Source organism: Oculina patagonica, chromosome 13, assembly GCF_052425735.1.
Source record: "Oculina patagonica isolate OP01 chromosome 13, crgOcupat, whole genome shotgun sequence".
Classification (NCBI taxonomy): domain Eukaryota; kingdom Metazoa; phylum Cnidaria; class Anthozoa; order Scleractinia; family Oculinidae; genus Oculina; species Oculina patagonica.
Genome location: NC_135770.1, coordinates 23192091 through 23218347, shown reverse-complemented (window position 1 = coordinate 23218347; position 26257 = coordinate 23192091). Strand labels below are relative to the sequence as shown.

Here is a 26257-nt window from a genome sequence, read left to right as displayed (position 1 = left end):
GAAATTAGCATATATTTAGGGAAATGCTCTTGATTAGAAGCAGCGTTTTAGATGTTTGGAGCAACTTTCGAGCAACTTTTATTATCAGAAGCAACTTTTTCGGATTTTTGGAGCAACTTTTGAGCAACTTTTTGTGAAATTACGGGAAACTTTTAAGGAAATCTCGAGCAACTTGTGGAAAGCCCTAGATTTGGGTCACTGAGACTGGGAAACATAAAAAAGTAGTAATTTTTTGAATGATTACTTTAACAAACTTCATCAGAACGTTGGCTCCTTCTGGGTATTGCGAAATTTCTAGGATTGCATAAACATTTAAACTCGCTGGAACTTTTCATTGACATTTTTTTAAAACTAGTTCACCGAAAGGGTATTATTGATTAAATAAAAGACAATTTGAAATTCCGGTCCTGTCGCGGGATTCTCCATAAATATTTACAGACAGTCGCTATTAAGCCCCGAACTGACTGTACCATTCGGCTACTAAGAGACCCCCCAGGAGATTTGGGTGCAAGGGAACATGGTCATTTATTTCAAGGGAACGAGGGATATTGTTAAATTCTCACAAAGGAAACATAAAAAAACTTTACTACCTCTAACAGAAACTTTGCACAATGAATTAAAAGAGCCTTCGCTACGTCATTTCTTAGACTATTAATTACTTCGTACTCAGGGCCGGTGAAAACAAATTGCAAGGGTCTAGGGTTTGAGCTCATCCGTATGTGCAGTGCTTTCCTGTGTTACACCAAAATATTAGTCGGATACATGTGTATTCCCAACACCAATGTTTTATTTGTCGTACATTCTAATTGACCTCTGTTCCTTAACTCACATACTGAGATACTACTTAAATGTATCAGCCGATGTCATTCTAAAATTACTAGTTAAGTTCCAATGTCACTGGACGAAGATATATCCCATGACTTTGATGCTTTTGTCTCCATTATCAGGACTGGCGGCGGCCGCGTTCCCACACGTATTGGAGCCATCAGGGGCCCCTCCTGTACCAAAGCCGATTCTTGACTCAGAGCTGCTGCAGTCGTTTTGTTGGTTGCCAAGAAAACCGATTCTTGCTTTAGAACTGCCAATATTACCACTAAGTGCATTAAAACCTTCCTTGTTACAGTTGGTCTGCAGGGAGGCCTGTGAACCAATCAGCGTCTTCCACGTCTTGCGACCCATTGAGGTGGCGCGGTATTGCCCGTCAGCGATCAGTGAGTACAGAGAGTTGGCCTGCTTGTCGATGGCAACAAAGTTGATTTGATGGCCGATCTTCATCCCGAGACAAATCTTGGAAAAGGGTGTGTTCCAGTAGGTCGGTAACTTGGCTTCATGGTGGTCAAAACCAGTCTTCCCTCCTGGAAGATTAAAGTCGATCTTGTTGCTCCAGAGTTGGGAATCGTAACGAAAGGTTGCCTATCGAGAGTAAAAAGAATCGCGATATTTAATACAAACTGAGAGTTGCACCATCCCAACAAAAGGTTTTTCTTCAATTGTTTGACATCTTGAGCTGATTTCATAGACACTACGCAGCACCTTTAAAAAATGTAGCTGAACCTTATTTTACCTTAGTAAGCATTTTGTAATAAAAATTGTTTTGGAAGACTTTACGTGTCAAGGTAACAAGCACTAGTTTTGTTTGTTCTCTAAAGGGAAACGAAAGGTTTCAATCGAATCCTTCTGCCTCCAAAGAAAAACACAGCGCCAATACTCCGAAAGTTGTCACTTAAACATAACGCCATAAGAATACGTCATAATGTTTGACAATGTTTTAGATTACATTGTTTTAGATTATAAAGTGCCATGTTTTACCTTAGCGCCGTCAATTTTCATGACCAGCGTCCATCCGCCACCACCGCATGCCCCAAGGCCATGAATTGTCATGTGACAAAAAACAGGGACCTTCCCAGAGTTTATTTGAAGTAAGTAAGCTCCATTCCCCTGCGACCTGATAACAAAGCATGAGAAGAAATAAATGAGAAGTAAACCACATCTGTATGATACTTTCTCCATCACCTTTCTAGATGGTTACTCGTGCAAGAAAAACTAGGAAAACTAATATTTAAAGCTGTCTCAAAAGGTCCTTTTCTACAAGAAATTTATCGAACTTCATTGATAAAAAAGATGCTTATAAAAATATGACAACGAACAAACTGCGGCAGTCAAAGGTAAGGAAAATTTGAAATCTAGATTTTTTGTCACAACTTGCTAAGAAAAGCACAAAAGTTATACGGTTATTTCGTTGATAACTTTTAAGTTTTTTTTTTTTGCTCATTGGGTGCCTTTGATACTTAAATGTTGCAACCTAACAACTTACTTATGGTTTGCGTAAATGTCTTTACACGATGCGAAGGACGAACCTGCAACCTGCAAAAGATAAAATGCAATAAAGTTAAGTTAGAAACAAGACAAAGATACTAAATCAAACAAGAGACACATTTTTACGCGATGCAAAACACGGTGCTTCATTACACGACGCAAAGGACGAGCCCTGCCCAAGATAAAATTCAATAAAGTTTTCAGCGAGAAACAAAACAGAGAGATTAAATCAAACAAGAAGCACAATTCTATAAGCTTTTACACGACGCAAGACACGTTGCTTCGTTACGCGACGCAAAGGACAAACTGTCCATGATAAAATGCAATAAAGTTCATCAAGAAACAAAACAAAGAAAATCAAACAAGTGACATAATTTTATACCAGATTCAACGTTGGGTTTTCCACGAGATGTGCCATTGACTGCGCGAATAAGCTTCTGAAAGTTTTTCTCCAAAGTTGCTTCAAGAGACTTGATGGCTTTCTCGGTGTTTTGTGAATCTTTGACGTTGGCGATCTCAATGTCGCCTGAAATACCACTCACATTCACAATAATTGCTTTTTCGCTCTTTTTCGAAGGAGCCGGAGTCGACACGGGTGCAGTATTGTTGCCATCAGCAGTTACGATCGCGATCACACAGAATAGCTGCAGAATAAACCGAATGTTCAGATACGAGTGCATCTTGTTGAGTAATGTGTTAACTAAGTACTCATACCCACGGTTGGAGACTAAAAAATATTATCGAGTCGTGATTTTATCTTCTTGTTTATTTGGTATTTATTTGTAGTGCATTAACAAAGCAAACACTCTGGCAAAGCTGAATTTGCCACTACATCAACCATCAAATAATCAATCGATTAATACATGAGTGGAATAATATATCTTCACGCGATGTTATGGTTAGATATAGATACACGTCCCAGCATTATAAATCTTCCTTATTTTCCTCTCTTAGTGTGTTATTTTAAAGTGACAGAAATGACTTCAAACTTTCTGCGGGAAAAGTGGTTTTAAAATATAAAAAAAAATTGTTAATGCAAAGGAATATTGTCCTTCAGATCATCTACGTGAGTTGCAGATAGACGTGTTGACGTATAAAAAGATTCAATAAAAGGCAATTACTGCGCTCTCCGTTTTCAAGAATACGTTTACCACTTAAAATGTCGCCTGTGTCAATAAAGCGTCGCCACTTCGCCTGAAGACTGGCACTCGCTATTCTAATAACAATTCATCGGCTGGTGACATTCCCATGGGAATTTAAAGGAGCTTTGTCGAAGGACGGAGCATCTTGGAAAAACATGGCTCAATTTTGTCACGTTTCTTGTTTTTATCCTCCTTAAATTGAAAAAAAACCGTCTTTGTCTATATTGGTATATTATTACTTCGTTCGAATCAAAAGATATAATAACAAAAATACCTTTAGCCTATTGTATTTTTCGACAAATTGCTTAAAAACGCAGAAAGAACAATTCAAACCTATCATGATTCTTATCATTATTTAACGGCCAAAATTTCTCGCACATAATTGCAGTTAGTGGAAATTTCAAAGGAAATGTTTATAAAGTTCTATGACAAAGAGTTTGAACGACTTTTCAGCAAGTCGTGCTGGTCTCAGTGAAGAGTGAATTGAACACATTAGCGACGTTTCTTCTGATCCAAATTTACACTTGGTTTGAAAGAGATAATTTATTAATTTTTCACCAAGAAGGATTTTGGATGTTAAAAACAAAGTAAGGTCTTGATCTATCGATGTCATACAGTGGCCCAGCGCTCTGGAACAACACGTTAGCCAACTACTCGATTAATTTTAATTCCACATCAAATCTTCCACAATTTTTAAAGACGAAGAATTTATTTATGTTTAAATGTATATTTTCAGAAATGTGATTTCAGGCGTAGTAAGCTTTTGGATGCAAATTTTTATCCTGGATTTTAAATGTAATTTTTTAAGGCATTAACACTACACTTCGGACCCCATAATCTTTCAGCTTTAAAATTCGTCTATCGTGTATAAATAAAGGTATATCTATTTATCTATGAAACAATATCATGACTAGGAAAAGCAGGCAGTTGAGGATTTGCTTAGCTTCGTTTTTCTTCGGCTTTAAATTGTTTTCTTTACCACTGAAGATTCTGAACGTCTGCTGTTGCTTCATTGCCCTTGAATTCGTTAGTTACTAGACGATGCTGAGCTCTGTAGTAGCACTTTTAAAATGCTTCGTGGGAACTTATGACACCCTGTCATGATCAGGATTGAAGGCTTGATTTCAACATTAATTTGTTTTAAATTTTAGCGCTTGCAAACTACATTGGTTTCGAGACAGTAAAGTTCAACATATCGTACATCCTTTACTGTTGGAATAATCTTTTCTATCGCTCAATTTGAATTCAAACAGTTCAAAGCTGTGAAATCATTTGCAATTCCGGCACCTCGTGGTAATGGCGAGACCGTACGCTGTTGTAGTAGGGCCAAACGGCTCTTTCCAGACGTGCCAGATCGAGGCGTATACTTTATTCTTACTCATTTTCGTGCGTACTTAATTTCGCGAAAATTCGGGAGCCGAATTTCGCGAGTACTAATTTTCGCAATTGCAAGAACAATTAGAGTAAAAGTACATTACATTTCGCGATTTTGTCAGTGTTTTATGGATCAGTCGTCAAAGACTAAGGATCGTAAAGTACTGGAAGTATACAACGGGGTGGCTCAATGTTACCACAAGGAGTCTGCAAACGGAAGCTTTGGTAACTATACTAAATAGGTTTTGGCCGTTTTTTAAGCTGAAAAAAATATAATCAGAGGAAGGGTGCTAGTCGTCAACAAGATGGAAAGATATTATCAAGGGTAGATATTTGCATTTCCAAACAATTGAAATTTTTATTGTTTTGATGTGTAATAATGGTATTAATTTTCGCGTGTTTAAAATTATGTGTAATGTTTTCTTCGCGCATATTAAATTTTGCGATTATTTTGAAATCACGAAAATCGCGAAAATAAATGTGATAAATAAAAATAAATAAAAAACTCTGACCGGCAAGAAGAATTTTTTGCACTTTTTCTAGCTCCTGATAGAGTAGCCAACATCTTCACTCAATTTAATACATACACCCTATTGGATATTTAAAAGATAAATTATGTGTTGCTGTGTAGCACTTTGGCTTAAACGTTCGTGTAAAGAATTTGTTGAAAAAAGTGCTCAATTGTTCTTGACAAACAGAGAGACGTTTCGGGAAAACCCCTTCAAACGTGTCTCTGTTTGTCAAGAACAATTAAGCACTTTTTCACCCTATTCGATAGTTCAGTTAACATATACGCAGGATATGTTAAACCACCGGTCTTCTCTAGGAGCTTCTACGCGCTTTTAATCCAATGACTAAGCCCCATTCGAGTGCGGCACAACACTCATGTGGGGCTCACAGGGGTTTTGGGCATAAGGGAACATAGCGATTTTTTTCAAGGGAACAAAAGATATTATAAGATTGTTTTGAGGCCGTAAAGAATATCTCTGCCTTTAACCGGAAATTTTCGTGAAAGCATGCAAGAAAATGCAAAGCACTGAAGAAAATGCCAATTTTAAGGGATTCTGAGAGAACAGGTGTATCACCACCCCTCCCCCTTGGCAGGCCCTGTCACTGGGTTGAACGTATGTGTTGTGTGTGCATGTGTAACGTCTAAATATTAGTATTGCACATGTGAATTCCCAACACCAATGTTTATTTATTCTGTACTTGACCTCTGTTTCTTAAATCTGTTGACAGTACATGCTGAGAACCAACTATGCTCTATCATTCAGCATCATTCTATGTTTGCGGTTTTCTATTTTCTAACAACATGTCTTATGGCAGCTTCTAATTATAACGTTTTCAGTTTCCTTCTCACTGAACCAAGATATATCCCATGGCTTCGATGTGTTTGCCTTCATTGTCTGATGACGGATGGTTTATAGCCTCGTTTCCACACGAGTTAGAGTCATCCATGCTTCCGTAGTACCCTGCTGTACCAAACCCGATTCTCGAATCACAAGTGATGCAGTCGTTTTCGTTGTTACCAAGGACACCGATTCTTGCTTTCGAAGAACCTTTTGGGCTGTATGCGGCATTGAATCCTTCTTTTTTACAATTGGTCTGCAAGGAGGCTTGAGAACCAATGAGCGTCTTCCATGAGTTTCGACCCAGTGAGGTGGCGCGGTATTGCCCATCAGCGATCAGTGAGTACAGAGAGTTGGCCTGCTTGTTGATGACAATGAAGTTGATCTGTTGGCCAATCTTCATACCAAGACATATCTTGGAGAAAGGCGTGTTCTAGTAGGTCGGTAGCTTGGTCTCTTGTGTGTCAAACCCAATCTTTCCTCCTGGAAGATTGAAGTCGACCTTGTTGCTCCACAGTTTGGAATTGTAATGAAACGTTGTCTGGTGAGAATAAAAATAAGAAAAAGCAAGGCATAAAAATCAAATACTTAGCTTGCAGTCAACATGATTGACGTATTTTCTGAATCATTAATGCATATCTTTTCATGTAACTCTGCATAAGATAAACCTGTGTCATGTTTTACCTTAGCGCCATCAATTTTCATGACCAGCGTCCATCCACCACCACTGCATGCTCCAAGACTTGTCATGTGACAGAAAACAGGGACCTTACCAGAGTCCAATTGAAGAAAGTAAGCTCTGTTGCCTTGCGACCTTATAACAAAATAACTATTTAAAGTGGCTATGAGCCACTGAACTCGGAAAATTAATCATGAAAGGGTGAAAATGGTAAGGCTACTGAGAACAGAGTTTTCATTTGTTCACTTGCCACTGGGTGGTCGTCAGTACAGTTGAACGTCTTTAACGAGCACTTCCTTGGGGGGGGGGGAGGAGTCCACAAGTTCTTCAAGACCTCCCAGGGGTTTCAGATAACAAGAGAACATGGCCATAAAATAATTGGGAACACATGAACAAAAGGTATGTTTTGGATATTTTAGGGAACAGGGATCATCACAATTGACAAAATGCTCCGTTAAAGAGGTTTAACTGTACTGCCAATGATCCAGTAACAAGTGAATAAATGGAAACTCTGTTCTCAGTGGCCTCAACATTAAGAGGCTGTGAGTTGACATAACCCATCACCTGGAACATAATTTGTTGTTAATTATTAGGCGTGGACATAATGAATTAGTGTTCTTGTAGCTTTTTCGCAATCTTGTCCCCAGAGTCCATAACTAAATGATTCTTGGTGCTGAAGAATAACATCGTTGCCTCTGGGGACAAGATTCACCCTAATGAACAAGTTTCACCCTAATGGGTGCAACAAATATTTATTATTTATTATTTAATATTTAGTTAAAATACTGTACAAATAATAATTTACTAAATTTAATAGATTGGTGTCATATCGTCCGGGTGAGTGAAAAGGGACAAAAATTGACATTGAAATTGTAATGAACACTGAATTGTCTTATCAATTCCATTGGAATAATGTAAATGTCGCACGTGCAAACAAAATAATCAAGCCAACATGTACTGTATAATACAATTTGTAAAAAATTATCAATGACATTTTTGTCAGGAGCAGGACACATGATAACAATCCTTGGCAAGAAAAATAATTTAACAGCCACAACTTGGACTGTAGACTGTATAACAGTGTGACCTTGACTGTCATTTCACTTCAAAGAATAAGTTCATTTCAGTTGTTTATTTATTATGACTGATTACTCTACATGTGGCATCAATTATTAGGTGGTGACATGTAGAATGCCAGAATTTTTCTGAAGCAATGCATCTTCTTTGTAGGCATCCTTGACATTTAGAGTGATGTACATGGAAATGAATGGACCGAGTTCAAATTGAAGTGTTTCTGAATTCTGTAATTACTCATATATGTAGTCCAAGGAAGTCAAAATACTTGTACTTGATGCCTTTCTTTTTCAGACTGTACATGTAATTCTCAGTTTTATTCCGTGAAGTTTACCATATGACTTGTCCTGCAGGCAATGTCCAAAAAGGCTTCCAAGGTGTTGCAGCTTATAAGTATCTCAGCAGGTGTCAAAGTTAACATTTCTCTTTTACTTGGATATATGCAGTGTTCGTTTGGCTCCATACATGCTGAAAAAAGAATAAACTGTTGCATCTGAAATGAGAAAAATCATGTACAGCTGTAGGTTAAAGAGGAAATAGTATAAAGGTGTATAAATGTAGTCAAAATGCTTATCAGTGTTTGTATAAAATCCCCACCCCCACCCCTGTAACACCCTTAACGTTAGCAACTTACCTAAAGTTGGATTCCTTCATTAAGGAAGGGCATGTCAGTTGACATGCCCGATCCTCACCCTCAAAAATAATGAGGTTGATTACTTTTTCACTCCAAAAGTTTATGCTTATAAATGCAAGTTGTGGCAGTCCAAGAATTTTTCAACATGAAGATAACAAGCAAGTCAAAATATGCTTTGTTTGAAACAAAATGTCTGTTTTCTATATTAGTCGTTCAGATTGTTGTCTGATACGTATAAGAATCCATATGAATGTAGAACATTTGGTTATTTATGGGCACAAGTGATGCTTGTTAAAAAAGGCGAATCGCTGAGTTCAGCAAGCAGTTGTCAGTTGTCAGGTGACTTTTACGAGCGCTTCCGACCATACACGAAGGAAAATCTATCAAATGTTTCGTATACAGACAGCAAATATTTAAATATTGTTCATGCTTAGCTTACCTATGATGGTTTCCAAAGCAACAACCATGAATAATTCCATCCTCAGTCACTCTCCACAATGATGTGAGTCCATTCGTAACTTGTAGTTGCCCCCGCAGGGTTTTGGCCCAGAGGCCAAAACCCGAGGAGGCATCATTGTAATCCGCGCGAATATAGAGTATATATAGTATATACCGGAAAAAATCTCGATTTGATCAATTTTTGCCCGCAAATAGTCTCGGGAGTTGTAAAATGCCGACAAGCTGAAAGCCCGCAAGTAGGTATCGGGAGTTAAAATGCCGACATACGGTGATTGGTCAATGATGACGCAAGTAAACCATGATTGGGTAATAATGACAGCCCAAGCGTGAGCACGTGCACGGATGACAACAAGCAAACAAACGACGCTTGAAAACGTTGATTGCAGTTGGGCAGAGTTTTGAAAAAGATAATTTGAGGTTTTATTCGAGGCCTATTCATTTCACAATGTCTAAAAGCTGAAAGCAATGCAATTGTTGAAAAGACTTCGCGATAATTAACTAAGTAACTCGCAGAGAAGTAAGAAAATCCACATTTTTTAAATCTGAGTGGCCGAAGAAGAAATATGTCTAGGAACACGTACGAACATATCCAGCCATATCTTCAAATTTGTCTGCGATTTACGATAAGCAAGCCTTAGTCCAAAACCGCGATTTACCAAGCGCAAACTACTTGAACGGAGAAAAGCCTTTATCTCCGGACGAGATTTACAAGAAACTTAAAAAAAGATCTCGAGATAATTGTTTAAGACTCGCGGCAGGCGAAACCGGAAACCAGAAGCGAGCGACTTTTAGAAAGTCAAGCGTTTTCATTGTCAAAGGTGAGAAATTCTTTCGGTATCCTTTCCTTTTAAAAAGTTGATCATTGTCATGAAGCGTGATTTACGATAAGAAAGCCTTTGTGCAACTGACCGTGATTTACTAGGCACAAACTACTTGAATGGAGAAAACTTATGCGGCATCAAGAAAAGAAATTCAAAAGAGATCTCGAGATGCATTGTGATTAATTAAAACTCGCGGCAGGCGTGTTAGATTCGAGCCCGCAAAGCGGCCCATTCAAAGCGACGAAGTCGCGAAAACAAGCCACGCAAGTCGCGATAGGTCGACCGTGTTAAATTAATAAAGACGACGGACTTTTCCTAAAGTCTAGCTTGAGTCTAGCTGAGATCCCCCACCACAACATGACAAAATGATGTCAAGATGCTGTTGCGTTCTTGTAATTAAATGATTTACCGTATCATAATTAATAATCATCCAAAATAGAAAATTAATTTCTAATAAAATGTCTGAATTGTAGAAAAGGATGAACAACAGAGAAAAACCGATAAACATCGTCGAAACTTCGGGGACAACCTAGTGTCAGCTATTTCTAGTGTAATGTTCAGTTCGAGTGAAGCAGCGAAATCGAGCTCTTCAACAAACACTACTGAGACCACTCTCGAATTGAACGTCCATGCACTTTACTGATGCACAAATGTGAAATGCTGTCACCAAAGCAAATCACTTGGTAAGTAAACCAGACTAAACCGTAGGTTTTTGCAGGTTTCAAAACAGAAACCCCGACGGACCGCACAGTTCTTCGGCGAGAGAACTTAGTTGACACTTAGTTGAGCCCGCTTCTCCACGGAATGACTCAGCGGTTCAAATCCGATTTTTCTCACATCAACTTCCGGTTGTGGCGTCGTGGCGCAACTGGAAGTGGCAGTGAACTGTAAACTGAAGTTCGGAATTGTTAAGAGTTCGAATCCTCAACTAACAGAATTTTTTTTCTTTTTTTTTCCTATTGGTTTTTGAATATTTTTTAACGCGCGTATTTATATGATTTCTCTATAAGCATATCATTTATTTAATTATTGTACCAATTTACCGGAACGAAAAATCATGTCAAGTTTTACGTTAGAAATCATGTATTCGAGAAATCGTATATTGTTCATTTCTTTTTGTATTTCTTTTTAGCGAACGAGTATTGTGTTTCCAACTAAAATCAAGTGTTGAAGCTCATACCGAAGCTAAAAGCTTATACAAAATGCATTATGATGATAGAAGAAAAGGCTAAATACGGCTTCCTGTGGCTTAATACATACCCTCGACGATCGATTGTTACAAATTGTCGCCTTGTCAAAGAACTTGATTTCCCATCAGTTTCTGCATCTCCTTTTCACTTTTGAGACTACAAAGGCGTATTTCGATCATGGATGATACGACGTTTAGTCATCTCGGTGTTTACCATTGGACGGCATTTTAGAATTATGTAGATTTCTTGTGATCGAGCATTCTCGACCCCAGAGCTCTTTCGCGCATGCACGACGGAGGAGAAAGAGCTCTGGGGAAGTCTGGGACCTACGCCGCCTCTGATTGGCTATCGGATAAAACAATAATAACGCTTCTAATTGGCTAATTTGTTACGCGCGAAAAATGGAACTTGCAGCCGGCAATAAACAAATCAGAGAAAGGGAAAAAGATGGAGCTCTGTGAACAAAGCTGTGAAAACAGCGCTTCTATGTGCGAAACTCCAACAAAACCTTGTAATGCAACTTGTCGCTGCTGCAATTCTCCATTGGCAAAGATATACGATCGTATAGATTTATTTGGGAGAACTGCCCAAAAAGAGAATCTTGTAGAAAAGCTTAAGGAAATTGGAAGGATCGAAGTGCTAGAAGAAGACGTTGGTGTGGTTTCAACATTACTTTGCCGAAAGTGTTTTCGGAAAGTTGTGGGATTAGATAAAGCTGTGCATGCATTTAGAGACATGTGTTTAAACTCCATGATACAGAACGAAAAGGTTCGGCAAAAGCGTGGACGAAATCCGTTTTCGCCAACTGTACAAGGTAAACCAGAGAAAAGATTAAGGCAGTCTTCACTTCAGTCTGATCAGTTTACAGTGCGACACTTCGTCAAATCAGCTATCGACACAGAGAGAAGCAGGCCCGTGGACGTGAGTGAACGAGTTTGTTTATTTCCATTAGAAGAGCAAACGTTTACCGCAAGAGAGATACAACCTCTAGTACCCGCGGCTGAAAAAGGAACCAAAGAAACGCAGCAAGCCTCCGAGATCTTGCAAGGTGCTGGTCTACGAAACCCGGAGGTTGGTTTATCTGTTAGTTGTAAATACTCATTCGATCAAAAAGGGAGTGAATTAGCCTCGAATTGATTTTACGATTGATCACGAGCGTCCTGTATCCTCTGACGTTCCCTACTGGTGCAAATTATGTCGCTGTATTTAATGTTCAATTTTTTATTCTTTGAACTCTCCATTTAGTAACTTGTTACTACAATTGCTACTTTAATTGTTCTCCAATAATAAAATAAAATACCCCAAGGCTTTTATAATTATGGTGCCATAACAGCTACATGCGTAACTTAATAAAGAATGGGTTCCTTGATATATCGAGTGTACATCAAAGTATAGGCAGTATAGGTGCTAAAAGTGGTTTGTCTTTTTCTTGATTTGACCCAGCTGCTCAAGGCAGGCAAAGATGCCATCCCAAAATCAGTTATTTCAAATCTGGTCAATACAGTGCAGTGGGGAATTCCAGGAGACATTGCCAAAGATGTTCTTAGAGTCGAGAGCATTCAGAAAGCAATTAAGCTTCAACTGCTTCAACAAATAAATCAACAGTGTCAGGACTTGTGCGTAAGAACTCGTGGAGAACCTTCTGTTCTGAAAGACAGTACAGTAAACGCATTAGAAGGTGTAAAGTGGTGTAGTGTGATGCAGGAGATGAAGGAAAGGGCTCCAGATGTCTTGGACTTTATAGCAACAGTAGCTGCCCCTAGACTGAAAAAGAATGTGGATGAGCAGGTGCCTCCAGTCTGCATGATTTATGGGATGATGATGAACCAGAGGTGGCAGGAGTTAAGCCTGATACAGAAGATTGCCACGATTATTCTAGGAATTGGACACAGCAACAAGAAGGTTAAAATAATTTTATAAATTACTAATATTAATTATATATTATGTTATTCCCAAACGGCCAGCCCTTTATCACTGATGACAGCAGGGTCATATAAACATTTTTTCAATCAAAATATGATGGACCAGTCATTGTAAATACAGATTGAGAAGGTCAAAATAAGAGGAATTCAAGTTGGGAAACATTTACTATCTGTTTTGCTATTTATGTTTAAAATATCTCATATGTCCAGAACTGCCTATGATTATTGTAATCTCCTTACTTTCTCCTACATTTTCTCTATTTCCATCATATCTCTGCTGACTGGTCTCTGAAAATAGTCACATAATTAAACCTTCCAAGCATAACTCCCTATATAGAAAATGTTGATACTTCTTACAAGCCTGTCACAAGTATGAAATGTCACTTGCACAGATCACTGCTGTTATTGTCTCAGAAATACTCCCAGTCAGTTACATAATATATGTTGTATTTTGACAATTTTATTTTGTCAGGTGGACTCTCTAAGCACACACTCTGAGCTGCTTTTTTTGCAGCCACACTAACATCAAATACTAATCAACAACAACTAAGTAACTTTGTCTATAAATGACTCAAATAGCCAAAAGAAACAAATTGATGACTGCTTATTAATACTATAGCAGCAAGCGTGGTTGGATTAGAATGCCCATTCTAATTAAGAGATGTCACTTCTAATTAATTATAAAAAAAGTTTGCTTTGTTATTCTATTTGTCATACAACAAATGTATGCTGATTTATGTACAATTCTGTTTCATACAGACTTTTGAAAGAATGAGGAGTTTAGGAGTCTGCCAAACAAGGGCCAATTACTTGAAAACCATGGATGCCATAGGTAAGCATTAATTAAGGGACATAAATTAAAATACATACTACAAGTGACTGTTTAATAGCTTGGTTCCTTGCCCCTGGGTGGGGGATAGGGCCAGAAACTGTTTAACCCTTTACCCCCAAAAGCGGCGCGGTGGCCTAATGGTTAGCGCGCTCGACTCCGAGTCGAACGGTCCGGGTTCGAGCCCTGGCCGGGGCTACTGCGTTGTGTTCTTGGGCAAGACACTTTACTCTCACAGTGTTTCTCTCCACCCAGGTGTATAAATGGGTACCGGCGAATTTACTGCTAAGGGGTAATCCCTACGATGGACTGGCATCCCATCCAGGGGGGAGTAGCAATACTCTCAGTCGCAAATTAATGCTACGGTAACCGGGATGAGCTCTGGCTGTCTGGGCCACTTGGCTTGGACACAGACTTTACCTTTTACCCTCAAGCAAATGGTCTTTTTTCATAAATTAAAAAATATAAACCTGATATCCATATATGATTTACCATTTGAAAGTTCTTGATCAGAAAATTTCATAAAACACTTGAACAAATAAGAAGGAAGTTACAGTTTTGAAAGAAGTTGGTTGAAACATTAAAAAGAAAAAGATTTAAAAATTGTTTCTCTCCGTACATAGTAGGTATACCCTTAACTATAGCTTATTGTGCAGCTCTCAGTTTACTGGTAAATTTCAGCAACGTTGCATGTCACTTCTGTGTCAGACAAAAAAAGTTGCAAAAGTTATAGGGGTGGTCAATCATTGTCAAATAAATTGGACAAATATTGACCAAGTTATATAATTATGACACTATGTGCCAATTGGCACTCTTAATTAGGGGTTAAAGGGTTAAGAGCCATCTTAAAAATCGAATTAATTTGTATTCTCTTTTTTTTATGTAGGTGATGAGCTAGTAGAGAAGGTTCGAAAAATAATGGAGCAAAACAGTGCAATGGAACTCAGAGTCACCTTCGATAACTTCGATTTTAAGATGTTGGCAAATATTGTATTAAAAAATCATAGGAACTCTGATTTCCATTGGATAACGCAGTACTTTACTTTCAGCCGTGTTTCCAGTGCACATTTGGACGACACAAAGCCACTGGTGGAGGACATAAATACCTTTCACAATTCCAGTTACCTGCTTAGTATGGAGGAACTTCAGATGTTCAGAAAGGAATTTATTGTCCTAGTCAGCAGAGTGCTTGTGGAATTTTTCCCATGACTCCACCCTCTGAAGCCTCTTATCCCAGAGCATATAAAGCATTCCTACTCTGATGAAATGGCAAAGAAATCTGTGATCATTAATCTGCCAGTTGTGCCATATAATCAGTCAAAATACTCTGATGTTGTGCAGTATCTGGAAGGCCTACAAGACCTGCTAACTGAGGTCTATGCTCCTGTTGACATGTTTCCATTAAACAAAGAGATGTCACCCTTGGAAAAATTGGAAACAACTGAAAGAGTTCTAAAAGGTGGGAATGATATAGAAGAAAAATAACAATTTTGCTCTACATGATCAGTAAGGGAATTGGAATTTTTTTTTTTTTCAGAGAAGGGTGTATTCTCAGCTGATCAGCAAATGAATGTTTTGTTGTTATTTTTTTTAATTTGGTTAAAATGAAAAATCGAATTACCGTACTTACTTGAATACGTGCCGCCCCCGAATAACCACCGCCCTAGAATAAGGGCTGGGACAAAAATGTTAATAATAATAACTTGAACATTTCTTTTCATCAAAAGCAATATTTTGCAATTCAAAGTGATTGTCTACCACTTGCTTTTTTCTATTCATCTCTCTTACAATACATAGTTCTGTAAATATTGTGAACGCTGCAAACTTTGTCAGGGCAGCTAGCGCCACTTTTGTCTCAGCAAGAGACGAATACTGGCAATCAAAAGACGCTCTTTACAATTACTGTAAGAGATAAGATTTTCACGGCGTCCAAATTTTAAATAAGCGCCACCCTCAAATAAGCGCCGCACTTGAGGCGCGTAAAATTTAATAAGCGCCGTGGCGCTTATTCGAGTTAATACGGTATGCACTGTTGTATTTATGTTTGGTGTTTTAAAAAACTTCTTTGTTCTCATATTAAGGAAAGCGTATTCCACTTTTTGGCGACCTCCTTGGACGCGAGAGAGTGACAGGAGCCAAAAAAACTAGAGCTGGATGCGATTATTCAAGTGAACGTTTTGAATCTATTGTGGAAGCTTGCGCTCAGTGGCATGCAAAGCAGTCATTCCTAGGGGTAATGTAATATTTCTTAAAAATACGTATTTTCCAAAATCAAGCATTAATTGACTAAATCTTGTTATTCCGAAAACATATCAAGACTTTCCTTTTTATAACCTCCCCCATCCCCTCAATCCCCTGGAAATTCCAGTTAAGTTCCTTCTTTTTGTTGGGCAGGGAGGAGGCAGGTATGGAAATTTTCAGGAACAACACATTCCACAATGATTATGTTTGAGAGTCAACTTGTGGAGCTCCCTTACAAAGACCACCTTGCGTACCAGGGTTTAAACATTCCCAGTCTAAGTGACCCTTCGTTGTCTTTTGTGCATGGTTAATGACATTTTGTAGAAACATTTACCGGTGCTTGATCTTTCCATACTTTTTTGATTTACCAAACTCTTTTTTCTCCCATCCCTACAAGGACATTAATAACAATTGGCAATTAATGGATTTAGTGCATATATAACTGGAATTAGAAAACTCATTCATTTCATCAATAACTACAAAACTAAAATTTTTTAATATCTAATTTTTAATTATTTCTGAATGCCTTGTTTAGTACATCTGGGAGCAGCTTTATGACACACGGTCTGCACGAGATGTTGGAACACTATACAACTTCAGACAACGATTTGGCTTGGTGAATGTTACTAAAAAGGTGAAAAACAACTTTGAGAGTGCCAACTCACTAATGTTGTCAGCCACAAAAGCATACTTGTGCAGTGCCTTTATGGAGTATGCTGGACTGCAAACATTGGATGGAACTCCAAAGAACATCATCAGTTCAGATCCAAAAGACTTGGAGAAGATATTTGGTTCTTTTGTTGATGAGTATGTCATGCTAGAATGTGACGTTGAAAAGGCACGAAGACAACAAAAGGAACAAGCAGGGAAGCAGACAAATGAATGTAGGATTCACCATGATTAGCAATCAAGTACCCTGCAGCCAGGTACAGATTTGAAAATCTATAATAAAATCCTTATAACCTATTGCGTTTTTTAGTGCATGCCTAATCTCAGAATTCTGTTTTTCTTTGATACAACCTGTAACTCATGGGTGAGAGAGAGATCTGTACACAGTACCACTTTCTGCATTTAGTGATAAACAATGAGTGTTTAATATATGTATGTATGTATTTATTTTTATTATTTTTTTAAAGATCAAACCCAACAGAATCCTGACACAGTTCCAGTACCAAGGGTTCAAAGTCCTCCCTTACAATCAGGTAAGCAAAAAGGTATGCATACAAAATTAAACAATGTACAAAAAAATGTAGCTAAAAATCTCATGATACATTGACATCGCTTATAAATCATTAACTTATAAAATACATGTATGTAGATTATTATTAATATTATATATTACTCTGTCTTACAACCTTTTTCCCTTTCATCAGGTAATAAAACTTATTGCGTCCAGCTCAGTGAGCAGCCTGCATATGACATGTTTTTTTTTCTTTTAAAAAGATCCAACCCAATTGAATGCTCACACAGTTCCAGCAACCGGGGTTCAAAGACCACCGTTACCATCAGGTAAACAAATCATTACAAATACAAACTTAGCAATCATTTACATGTCCTTCTATAATACATGTATATTATATTATATATTTATATTATAGATCATTATTTGTCTTACATGAAATTTTTTCTCTTTATCAAGTAATATATTACTTTTTGCATCCAGCAAGCAACCTGCATGAAATCTATAAAAAACAATTTTAGTTATTAATTCCCAGTATTATAGTATCATTTTTTTACTTTTAAAAAGATCCACAGGATCCAACCCAATTGAATGCTCACACAGTTCCAGCAACCAGGATTCAAAGACCACCCTTACAGCCAGGTAAGTAACTACATTGCCAGTGTACATAGTATTACATACAAGATGAACAAAAATCAAATCAGTATGCCGTTTTGCCTTAGGTTTTGTAATTAAAGTAATATTTACTCCACATTATTAACCATACAGTCTCCTTTATTGGCCAAGATCCTTTGTTTCTGTCTTCAATAACTCAGTGTGAACCATAAAAGAAAATAAATTACATTTACTGTTGAATCTGCAGGACAAATTGTTGCCCTCATCCAGCAAACACCTGAACAGGGACCTACAGTACTAGCAGTAGGGAAAGTAATGACTCCTTCCAATATTGAGACCCAACCTGGCAATGTTCTAGTGTATATTGCACATGTTGAAGCTGGAAATCCTCAAGCAAACATGCTCAACCTCTGTGTTGGACAATGTGTTAGTTGCCCAGAAAACCTTCTGGCCATATGTGGCCAGAACACATCAGTTCCTAATAACACCAACAATGAGCAGCCTCATCCTTAACCAAACAAAAGTCCAGAAGCTACCCCGTCAGTAATACCACCACAAGATCCTGCAAAAGATGACGGGGTGTTTAATTATGGCTTACAAGTAATACAGCTTGGTGTTTTACTTATGCAGCTTCATGATACTGAAAAGGAAGGTGATGGCAACAGAAATGTAAGAAATGCAAAGCTCTTAATGCTGTATTTTAGATCAAGGCCAAGAGGAACAAAGTATGCATATGAAATGATGCGATTTATCACCTGTGTCAAGGCCCTTTATACTGAGAAAGAAGCACACCAGGTAATTCATGGTCAGTATGTGAATTGGAGAGGTGGTGAAGGAAAAAACGTTGCTGATGACCTCAAACAAGAACACCTTGTGAAGGGGCACAAAACTGTTTTGAAGGATCTTGCTGGCAATAAAACCCTTCAAGCAGTAGAAAGGGGGACAGGGGCCTCTTTTGGTCTTAAGGCAATTTCCGACAATGTTGATAGCGAGTGTCACATTGCCCCTGATTACACACTCCACACATCTTTGAGTAAAGAGGAAGATGAAAACGAGATGATTAACCTAGTCCATAGCCAAAGACCATTTGCATTTACTGCAAGTCGCAAACACAACTCCTTCCCAAACATTTCAAAGAGCCCTCTTGATCAGTTAGATGTGGTAAAACTTGACTCTTGGTTAACAAGACATAAGAGGAAGCTGGCAGCCTGCAGGTTCGCTGAAGCTGATGCTGATGGCAGTGATGATGAGGGTGACAGCAGCTCAGAGCAAGAAGATGAGTCAGACGAGGATGAAAACAGTTTTGATTAGCTGCTACAATTAAACCACCCTGGTTCTTATCAGAACCACTTGAAAAGTTTACTTGGTGATTAACTTAACAGTGTCAACTTTAACTTATGCTTGACAATAAGGAAATATCAAAATCCATGGCATGAAATTACTTGGCTACAGTAAAACCTCTCTGTATCAATACATCACTTAATAACATTTAATCATACAGGGCCATACACTTGCATTGCCCAGGTGCTTCCTTACTTTTGTCTTTGGGGCAACTTGAAAAAATAACTTATTGTGAAAACTTTATATTAGCCACATTTCATGGTTGCGAGGCTGTAGGTGCCCTGTCGCTCTTCTATAGAATAAGAGCACACCCTAGATATCAATGCATTTATTGCTATAACAAAAAATAGCATCATTAATCTGATTTCATTATTACTGCTTTGGCAGTGACTTATATTCATTTCCCTCAGACTACACCTGGAGCTTAGCAAGAACACCCTGTATGATTTCAAAAATAGCTCTTGCATTCTCTTCACTGAAAACAGGCAGGGAAGAGAGAATGGCATCTACTGAGTGCAAATTCTCAATGTTTTCCATGACCTTGTCAATCAACTGTAAGCTGAAGCCAGTTGATAAGGATATGTTTCCAACACAAGACCTGGAAGATCCCAGGCCTTCACGGTAAGAAATAAGATTTTTCCGAATAAGGTCTCTATGCTCTTGAGAGATGGAAATCTGAATCACGGTGGCTGCAGGTAATTCACTATCAGCATCACATTCATGTACAGTTTGGGGTTTTGATACAGCCTCCTTGCACAATTCACACTTGCAAATGTTTCTGTGATGATCACAGCAATTGTGACCACCATCTTTCCTCTCGGGGGCACGATAACCAAAGTACTGAAGGATGATATCTCGTTTGCATTCTGCAGACTTTGCAAAATTGATCATAGTATCTTGCAGGCCACGTTTTGCCTTGCTGATGTCATATGCATTATAATACATAGTGGCCTCAGCTGGTAAGCCATCTCTCTCTGCCCGGCCTGCTTCTTGGAAGTACTCTTCCATAGTGTAAGGTACACCCAGGTGAATAACCCTTCGGATGTCTGGGCAGTCAATACCAATTCCAAAGGCAATGGTTACAAAGAAGACTCTGTGTTTGCATTTGTTGCTGACCAGCTCATCCATAATCCGCTCTTGTTCATGTTTCGGATACTGAGCGTGGTACTGTGTGAACAGCCTGTTTTTTGCTACTTGATCTGCATCAAAGGGCTCATACTGCATGTTTCCTAGTTCTGAGCTAAAGTATAAAAAACTTTCTGCACAACACTCCAGATCACCATAGAAAATTGTCAGGGGCATCGACAACCTTTTTGCCTTTAACTCTTCAACATATGGTTGAAGTATGTTTACCCTTTCTTCCCTTGCAGCAGGCCGGGGTCTTGACTCAAAGTAAATATTTTCCCTGTCTGGATTCACCTCAACAATAAAGGGGAGTTGAAGACCGATTGACTCAATAATTTTTTCTTGTTTGCTTTTAGTTGCAGTGGCAGTCAGTGCCACAATAGGTACATTTGGAAATATGCTGCTAAGAACATCAAGTTTTCCAAAAGCAGGGCGAAATTGTTTCCTACAATGTGTAAGAGAAATGTATTTTAAGTAATAAAATGAGGCGAGCAACAGTTCTCACACTTTAAATTTATTTTCAGTGTATAAAAAGAGGAATAAATTCTCTCTTTGCAGATGAAAAACAGTAGGTCATCAAGAAAAAAGTGCAAAACTTTAAAAGTTCAATAGTTTTCATTTTATTCCGACTCAAATTTACATTGCCAAAAGTTGACTCAGAGTTAATTCATTTTGTTACAAGCTTTAAATTTGGACCTAATTGTGTACGCAAATAAATTTACAATGCATGAAACATTTGAAGCTTGCACTGAAACTAAATTAGATAGCTGGAAATCGTACATCATCGTTACACCACAATTCTAGGTAAAGCAGTATTATATTAAGGTATTGGAAAATAAGACAAGCATTCACCAGTCATCCACCAAATGCGCCTCATCGACAACAATACACCGCACATTTTTCTGAAACGCTAAGGTCTTCAGAATAGACTTAGTGCATTTGTCCAATAGAACCTCTGGGTGGGAAAACAATATATCTAGTTTACCTTCTCTTGCGTTAGACGTAGCTAAATCTAGAGATTTTTTGGAGCCGTCGAGAATCAGCGCTTCAAGGTGGTTTAGCTGGCTGATTTGATCGCGCATCAAGGCATTCAATGGCGAGATGACTATGGTGATGCTTGAAGCTTTTTTTGATGGCGATCCTTTAGATTCTACGAAGTTAAACACATCACTCATCAAATGAAAGGCAAGTGATTTGCCATATCCTGTGGGCAAAACGCCTAACACATCCTTTTTCGAACACACTACAGCTTCAATAATGGCCTTCTGTTCCTTTTTTAAATGAAAGTCACTTCCTTTGCCAGCTTTAGAAAGGGCAAAGCTTATCGCTCTAGTCAACAGATCCGCCATTTTTGATTTGCACTTAGAGCATGCGCTCTAAAGACAACGTAGCCAGATTTTGGCTACGCGGGCGCAGAGTTTCCCAGAGCTCTCGGTCGCGCGGCGAAAGAAAACCGACCTAGAGCTCTGGGGTCGAGAATGGTGATCGAGCCAATATTTGTCACCTCGAGTCTTATGCGCATGCGTGTGTACGACGTTTAGTCATCTCGGTGTTTACCATATTGAACGGCACTTTAGAAATGTAGATTTCTTGTGATCGAGCCAATATTGTCACCTCGAGTCTTATGCGCATGCGTTTAACGCAAAGTTCCCTGTGCTTGGGTTTATGGCTGGAAGAATACGTACCACAAGGAGAGCATTGGGGCTTCAGAAACAAATATATAGCCTTTGTGTACTTCTTAAAAAGTAACGCAAATAGATTTCGCATTTTACCTAGCCCCCTACCCGCTTCACAAAATTAATGAAAATTCAATTTGATATTAATTAATTAATTAGCCAATTAAATGTTAACAGGAATCGAGTGAAGGATGGAAGGAGTGAAATCGGCCCCCATCACCAAAACTCGGAATTTTCCGAGTTAAAAAGGAAATGACGAGAATGCTTGCTATACCAAGAACTTCACCGCAATTCTAGATGATTACTTATGCAAGACAATTTCTGAACAAGAAGAGTAATACTTAGAGCTTTCTCAAGAGAATCTTTTATACAGTGAATTCTTCAAACTTCATTATTTAAATCTAATATGATTAAAAAATGACAATGAATGAATTGCGGCGGCTTTTGAAAGAGCGACAAGGGAACGGTTGTTCGAGAATTTAAAAACACAAGGAAAGGGATACGTTTTTTTTACATTTTAACATTGCCTAGTTAGTTCTTTAAGGTCTTTTTTTCTTAGTTACTCATGGTATGTCCGTTATACTTATCTAGCTTTATTTTTTAACCCCATAACTTACTTATGATTCACGTAAATGTCTTTACACGACGCGAAGGACGAACCTGTAAAAGATAAAATGCAATAAAGTTAAGCGAGAAACAAGAGAAAGAAATGAAATCAAACCAGAGGCACAATTTTACAAGAGGCAAGGCACGATGCGTGTTAACACAACGCAAAGGACGAACCTGTCCAAGATAAAATGCAAAAATGTTAAGTGAGAAGCAAAACAGAGAGATTAAATCAAACAAGAGGCACATAATTTATACCAGATTCGACGTTGGGCTTTCCACGGGATGTGGCGTTGACAACGCGAATAAGCTTCTGAAAATTCTTTTCCAAAGTTGCTTCAAGAGATTTGATGGCTTTCTCAGTGTTGTGTGAATCGTGATCCACGTTGATGATAATTGTTTTGTCGCTCTTTTTGGCGGGAGCCGGAGTCGTCTTCTACCCAGGTGAAGTGTTGTTCCCATCAACAGCCACGGTTAGGATCGCGATCACGCAGAATAGCTGCAGAATAAACCCAACGTTCAGAGTCGAGCGCATCTTGGTGAGTGATCTCTTCACGAATTTCTTGCTATAATAGTCCGATGGGTGAACTGTTGTAATTTACTGTAAAGTGTTCGCATTTTTTATAACACTATATGACGCCGCCACTAAACAAGATACATTTTCCTGCCAGCACTTCTCAACCAATCAGATTTCTCCACATTTTGTTTATTTCACGCTTGGTTATTTTCAATTAATCTACTCCATCTTAAAAATATGAAGCGCACAAGACTCAATTGATCAAAAGTTCTGTTTTACTTTGTAATTAATTGAATGCTCACTTCTTAAATTTGTCATCATTATTAACCATGAAATAAATACTTTTGTAAGGCTAGGGTGCGAAATAACCCTGTACAGTACACTACATCCGCTCGATAAATATAATGGCATCAAAACTTGTACATTAGGAGTATTAGGCAGAGAATTAAAGACCTTTTTCGAAAATACAAACTTCCTTCCAAAACACATTGACACACGTTGTTTCGATATATAAACTTTCAATTTAGCGGAAATTTGTACCCGGATAAAAGCAGTCAAGTAACTTTTATTCAATTGCCGATTGCGTTTTCTTTTCCCAATCTTTAAATTACTATCGACCTGTGCAGTCAAGCACAACCCAGCTGAATGTAATTTATTTTTTTTTATTTTTAAATACTTGCCTCGTAACCAAATCAACCTAGAATTACCGTTTATCCTAAAAAGAGTTCTGCGTTTTTCTCGTATGTGTACAGAGAATTCAGGGATTGTTGGAATCAAACTTGAAAACAAAATCTGCTTAATAATAAATGCTTAAACAAACAGCAGAAGGATTTATTGTTAGTAAGCTTGATTAGAATATATTCTGCCCTACCGGCGATGTCTCCCTTCAAGTCCTTCAGCATAATTGTCAGATATTTCATTCGAAGTTTTGATGCAATTTTTTGAGCTGTCTTTTCCTTCCGTAAGTACGTAGCTCTCGCTCACACAATGCCCATTATGTCCACCGGTATGTACAGTGGGAAGCTAGTATACACCAAACATGGTTGGAACATTACAATCCTCGGCGTTACTTGCGCTTTGATGAATTTATTTTGCGAAGTTGTGCATTACTAGCAATAACTCGCGACCAAAAGCACTGCGTGAACTCAACAATCTGTGATTCCCCGGGATACTGGAAAGGGAAGAAAGTTTAAACGGTTAAGCCTGGTTTTCACTAGCGACGCAAGCACAAGCGCAAGCACAAGCGCAAGCGCAAGCACAAGCGCAAGCACAAGCGCAAGCACAAGCACAAGCGCAAGCACAAGCGCAAGCACAAGCGCAAGCACAAGCGCAAGCACAAGCGCAAGCACAAGCGCAAGGATAACAGTTCTTATTTCACCGTGAAAACGGCTTCGAATCAAGCAAAGCACAAGCGAATTGCAGTTAGATGCTTGTGCCTGTGTGCTCGCGGCAAGCACAAGCACAAGAGTAAAAATTTGTCATTTTTGCGTGATCGCGCTTGTGCTTGCGCTTGTGCTTGCGTCGCTAGTGAAAACCAGGCTTTAATTACCGTTTGGGGTTTCACAAAATTGTTATTCAAACCATCTTTTGTTTGTTTGTTTTGACTATTTACAATGCAGATAGAAACGCTGCCAAATAACAAATCTCGCATGATAAGGGAACTACAATTGAAAAAGAAATTTCTTGATGCTAAAAACAAAGAAACTGTCTGCTTATACATACAGGCACCGCAATTTAGAAAACAAATGATTATATATTGAAAAAAAAAAATCATCCAATGTAATAATGCTCTTTACCGAGGTTCAAACAATAAAACAAAGTCAACAACGGTCACTGAATATCGCCTAACGCCACGTCAGCGCTGACGTGGCGTAACATCTATGCGCATGCGGCTGGCGAGTAGACAACTTCCGGAGAGCGCTTGGACTGCCTTCTGATTGGATAATAAGAATAGGAGGCTTTTCGGGCAACGTTTGTGAGCATCTGGGAAACAGGCCCTACTTTGTCTTACAGAATATTTATAAGAGATGACTGTACGACTGTTTGAGAGCCTTTCACAAAACTTAATTTCCCCTTGCATTATCAAGCAGACGGCTACAAACTCTCCGAAATAACATTATAACAAATGTATGGGAATCAGTATGGAGAATTTACATTTCAAGAAATTGTTTTTTTTTTTTTTTTATGGTGAGCAGTCAGACATCTGCGGTGCAGCATAACACGTTGCAGAGTTGTTTCATTTCACTAGTGTCCACTTAGGTTTGCATATTACATAGAAGTCACACGAATTTGGTACATGTTAAACAGTTAACATGACCAAAGTCATTCCCAGATTCAGGTTCCACGTTTTGCTTAACTTCTTCACACTATCGCTTCCTTTTCTTCTTGTCAGAAGACTTTCCTTCGCTCTTACGTTTCTCGGACTTCTTCTTTGAGTCTGAAAATTGCATCAAAAAATAAAGCAAAACAAAACAAAACTCAGTCAGTATTCAAATATCTCACTGACCAAGCGCAAGGGCCATACTAGGAATTATGGCCTTACAGTCATGTTAAGTTGCGAATGGAGTGCTGTATCAGACTCAAAAAACATGCTCCCTTGATACCTTGGAAATTAAAGACAACTTTTTCATATACATGTAAAGAACTCTCCAGAGCTAATCAAAAGTGCTAAGCAAATAAAAGTATGCATGAAATTCACTACTTGCAACAGCAACTACTGTACTCTTATTTAACAAAATAATGTTATTCACCTTTTTGTGTGAGGTTTCCTCTTCATCATGAGAAGTCTTCTCTTTATCTGCAGTTAAAAAAATAAGTACAGGTAAGTTGTAGAGTTTATATGTGCATGTAGGTAGTTTTTAAGGGAGCAGTGTTATGAGTGGCGAGAGTACTGGACTTGAGATCAGAATTACATGTATTCTTGGTCATTATTCAGTATTATAATTTAGTTTTGTCAATTTAAAATGATTTCCCAGTTAGCAATGCAGGTCTAATAATTATAAAAACTGGAAGCTCTCAAGCTCATTGTACAGCGACACTTATTTTCAGTTCTAGTAAGTTGACTAATTAATTAATTATTATTCTATGAGCCTGCGTTGGATACGAGTTGGCCATAACGAAGGGCAAATGGAATAATTGGTTTATTAAATTCTTCTTTAAGTTTAAAT

The 26257-nt window shown here is 38.3% G+C and overlaps 2 protein-coding genes across 3 annotated transcripts in view; both read right to left on the bottom strand.

The window, feature by feature from the left end:
- Positions 1-22682, bottom strand: part of LOC144636548 (putative skeletal organic matrix protein 5) — a 62559-nt gene extending 39877 nt beyond the window's left edge. The window contains exons 1-3 of one of the 2 annotated variants that reach the window (XM_078495785.1): positions 22585-22665; positions 6866-6995; positions 6090-6722 (exon numbers count right to left, since the gene is read on the bottom strand). In XM_078495785.1, coding sequence (XP_078351911.1) covers positions 6615-6722; positions 6866-6931 — 174 coding nt within the window. In that variant the 5' untranslated portion in view covers positions 6932-6995; positions 22585-22665 and the 3' untranslated portion in view covers positions 6090-6614. Of the gene's footprint in view, positions 1-6038; positions 6723-6865; positions 6996-22584 lie in introns of those variants that run through there. The other variant, XM_078495784.1, reaches the window with a different exon arrangement.
- On the bottom strand, positions 366-2996 carry LOC144636425 (putative skeletal organic matrix protein 5). Its single transcript, XM_078495636.1, has 4 exons — positions 2699-2996; positions 2315-2357; positions 1810-1945; positions 366-1413 (listed from the first exon to the last, which is right to left on the bottom strand). Exons 1-4 carry the CDS (start codon positions 2994-2996, stop codon positions 895-897), a joined length of 996 nt encoding a protein of 331 aa, XP_078351762.1. The 3' UTR covers positions 366-894.
- Positions 22683-26257: the final 3575 nt, after the last annotated feature.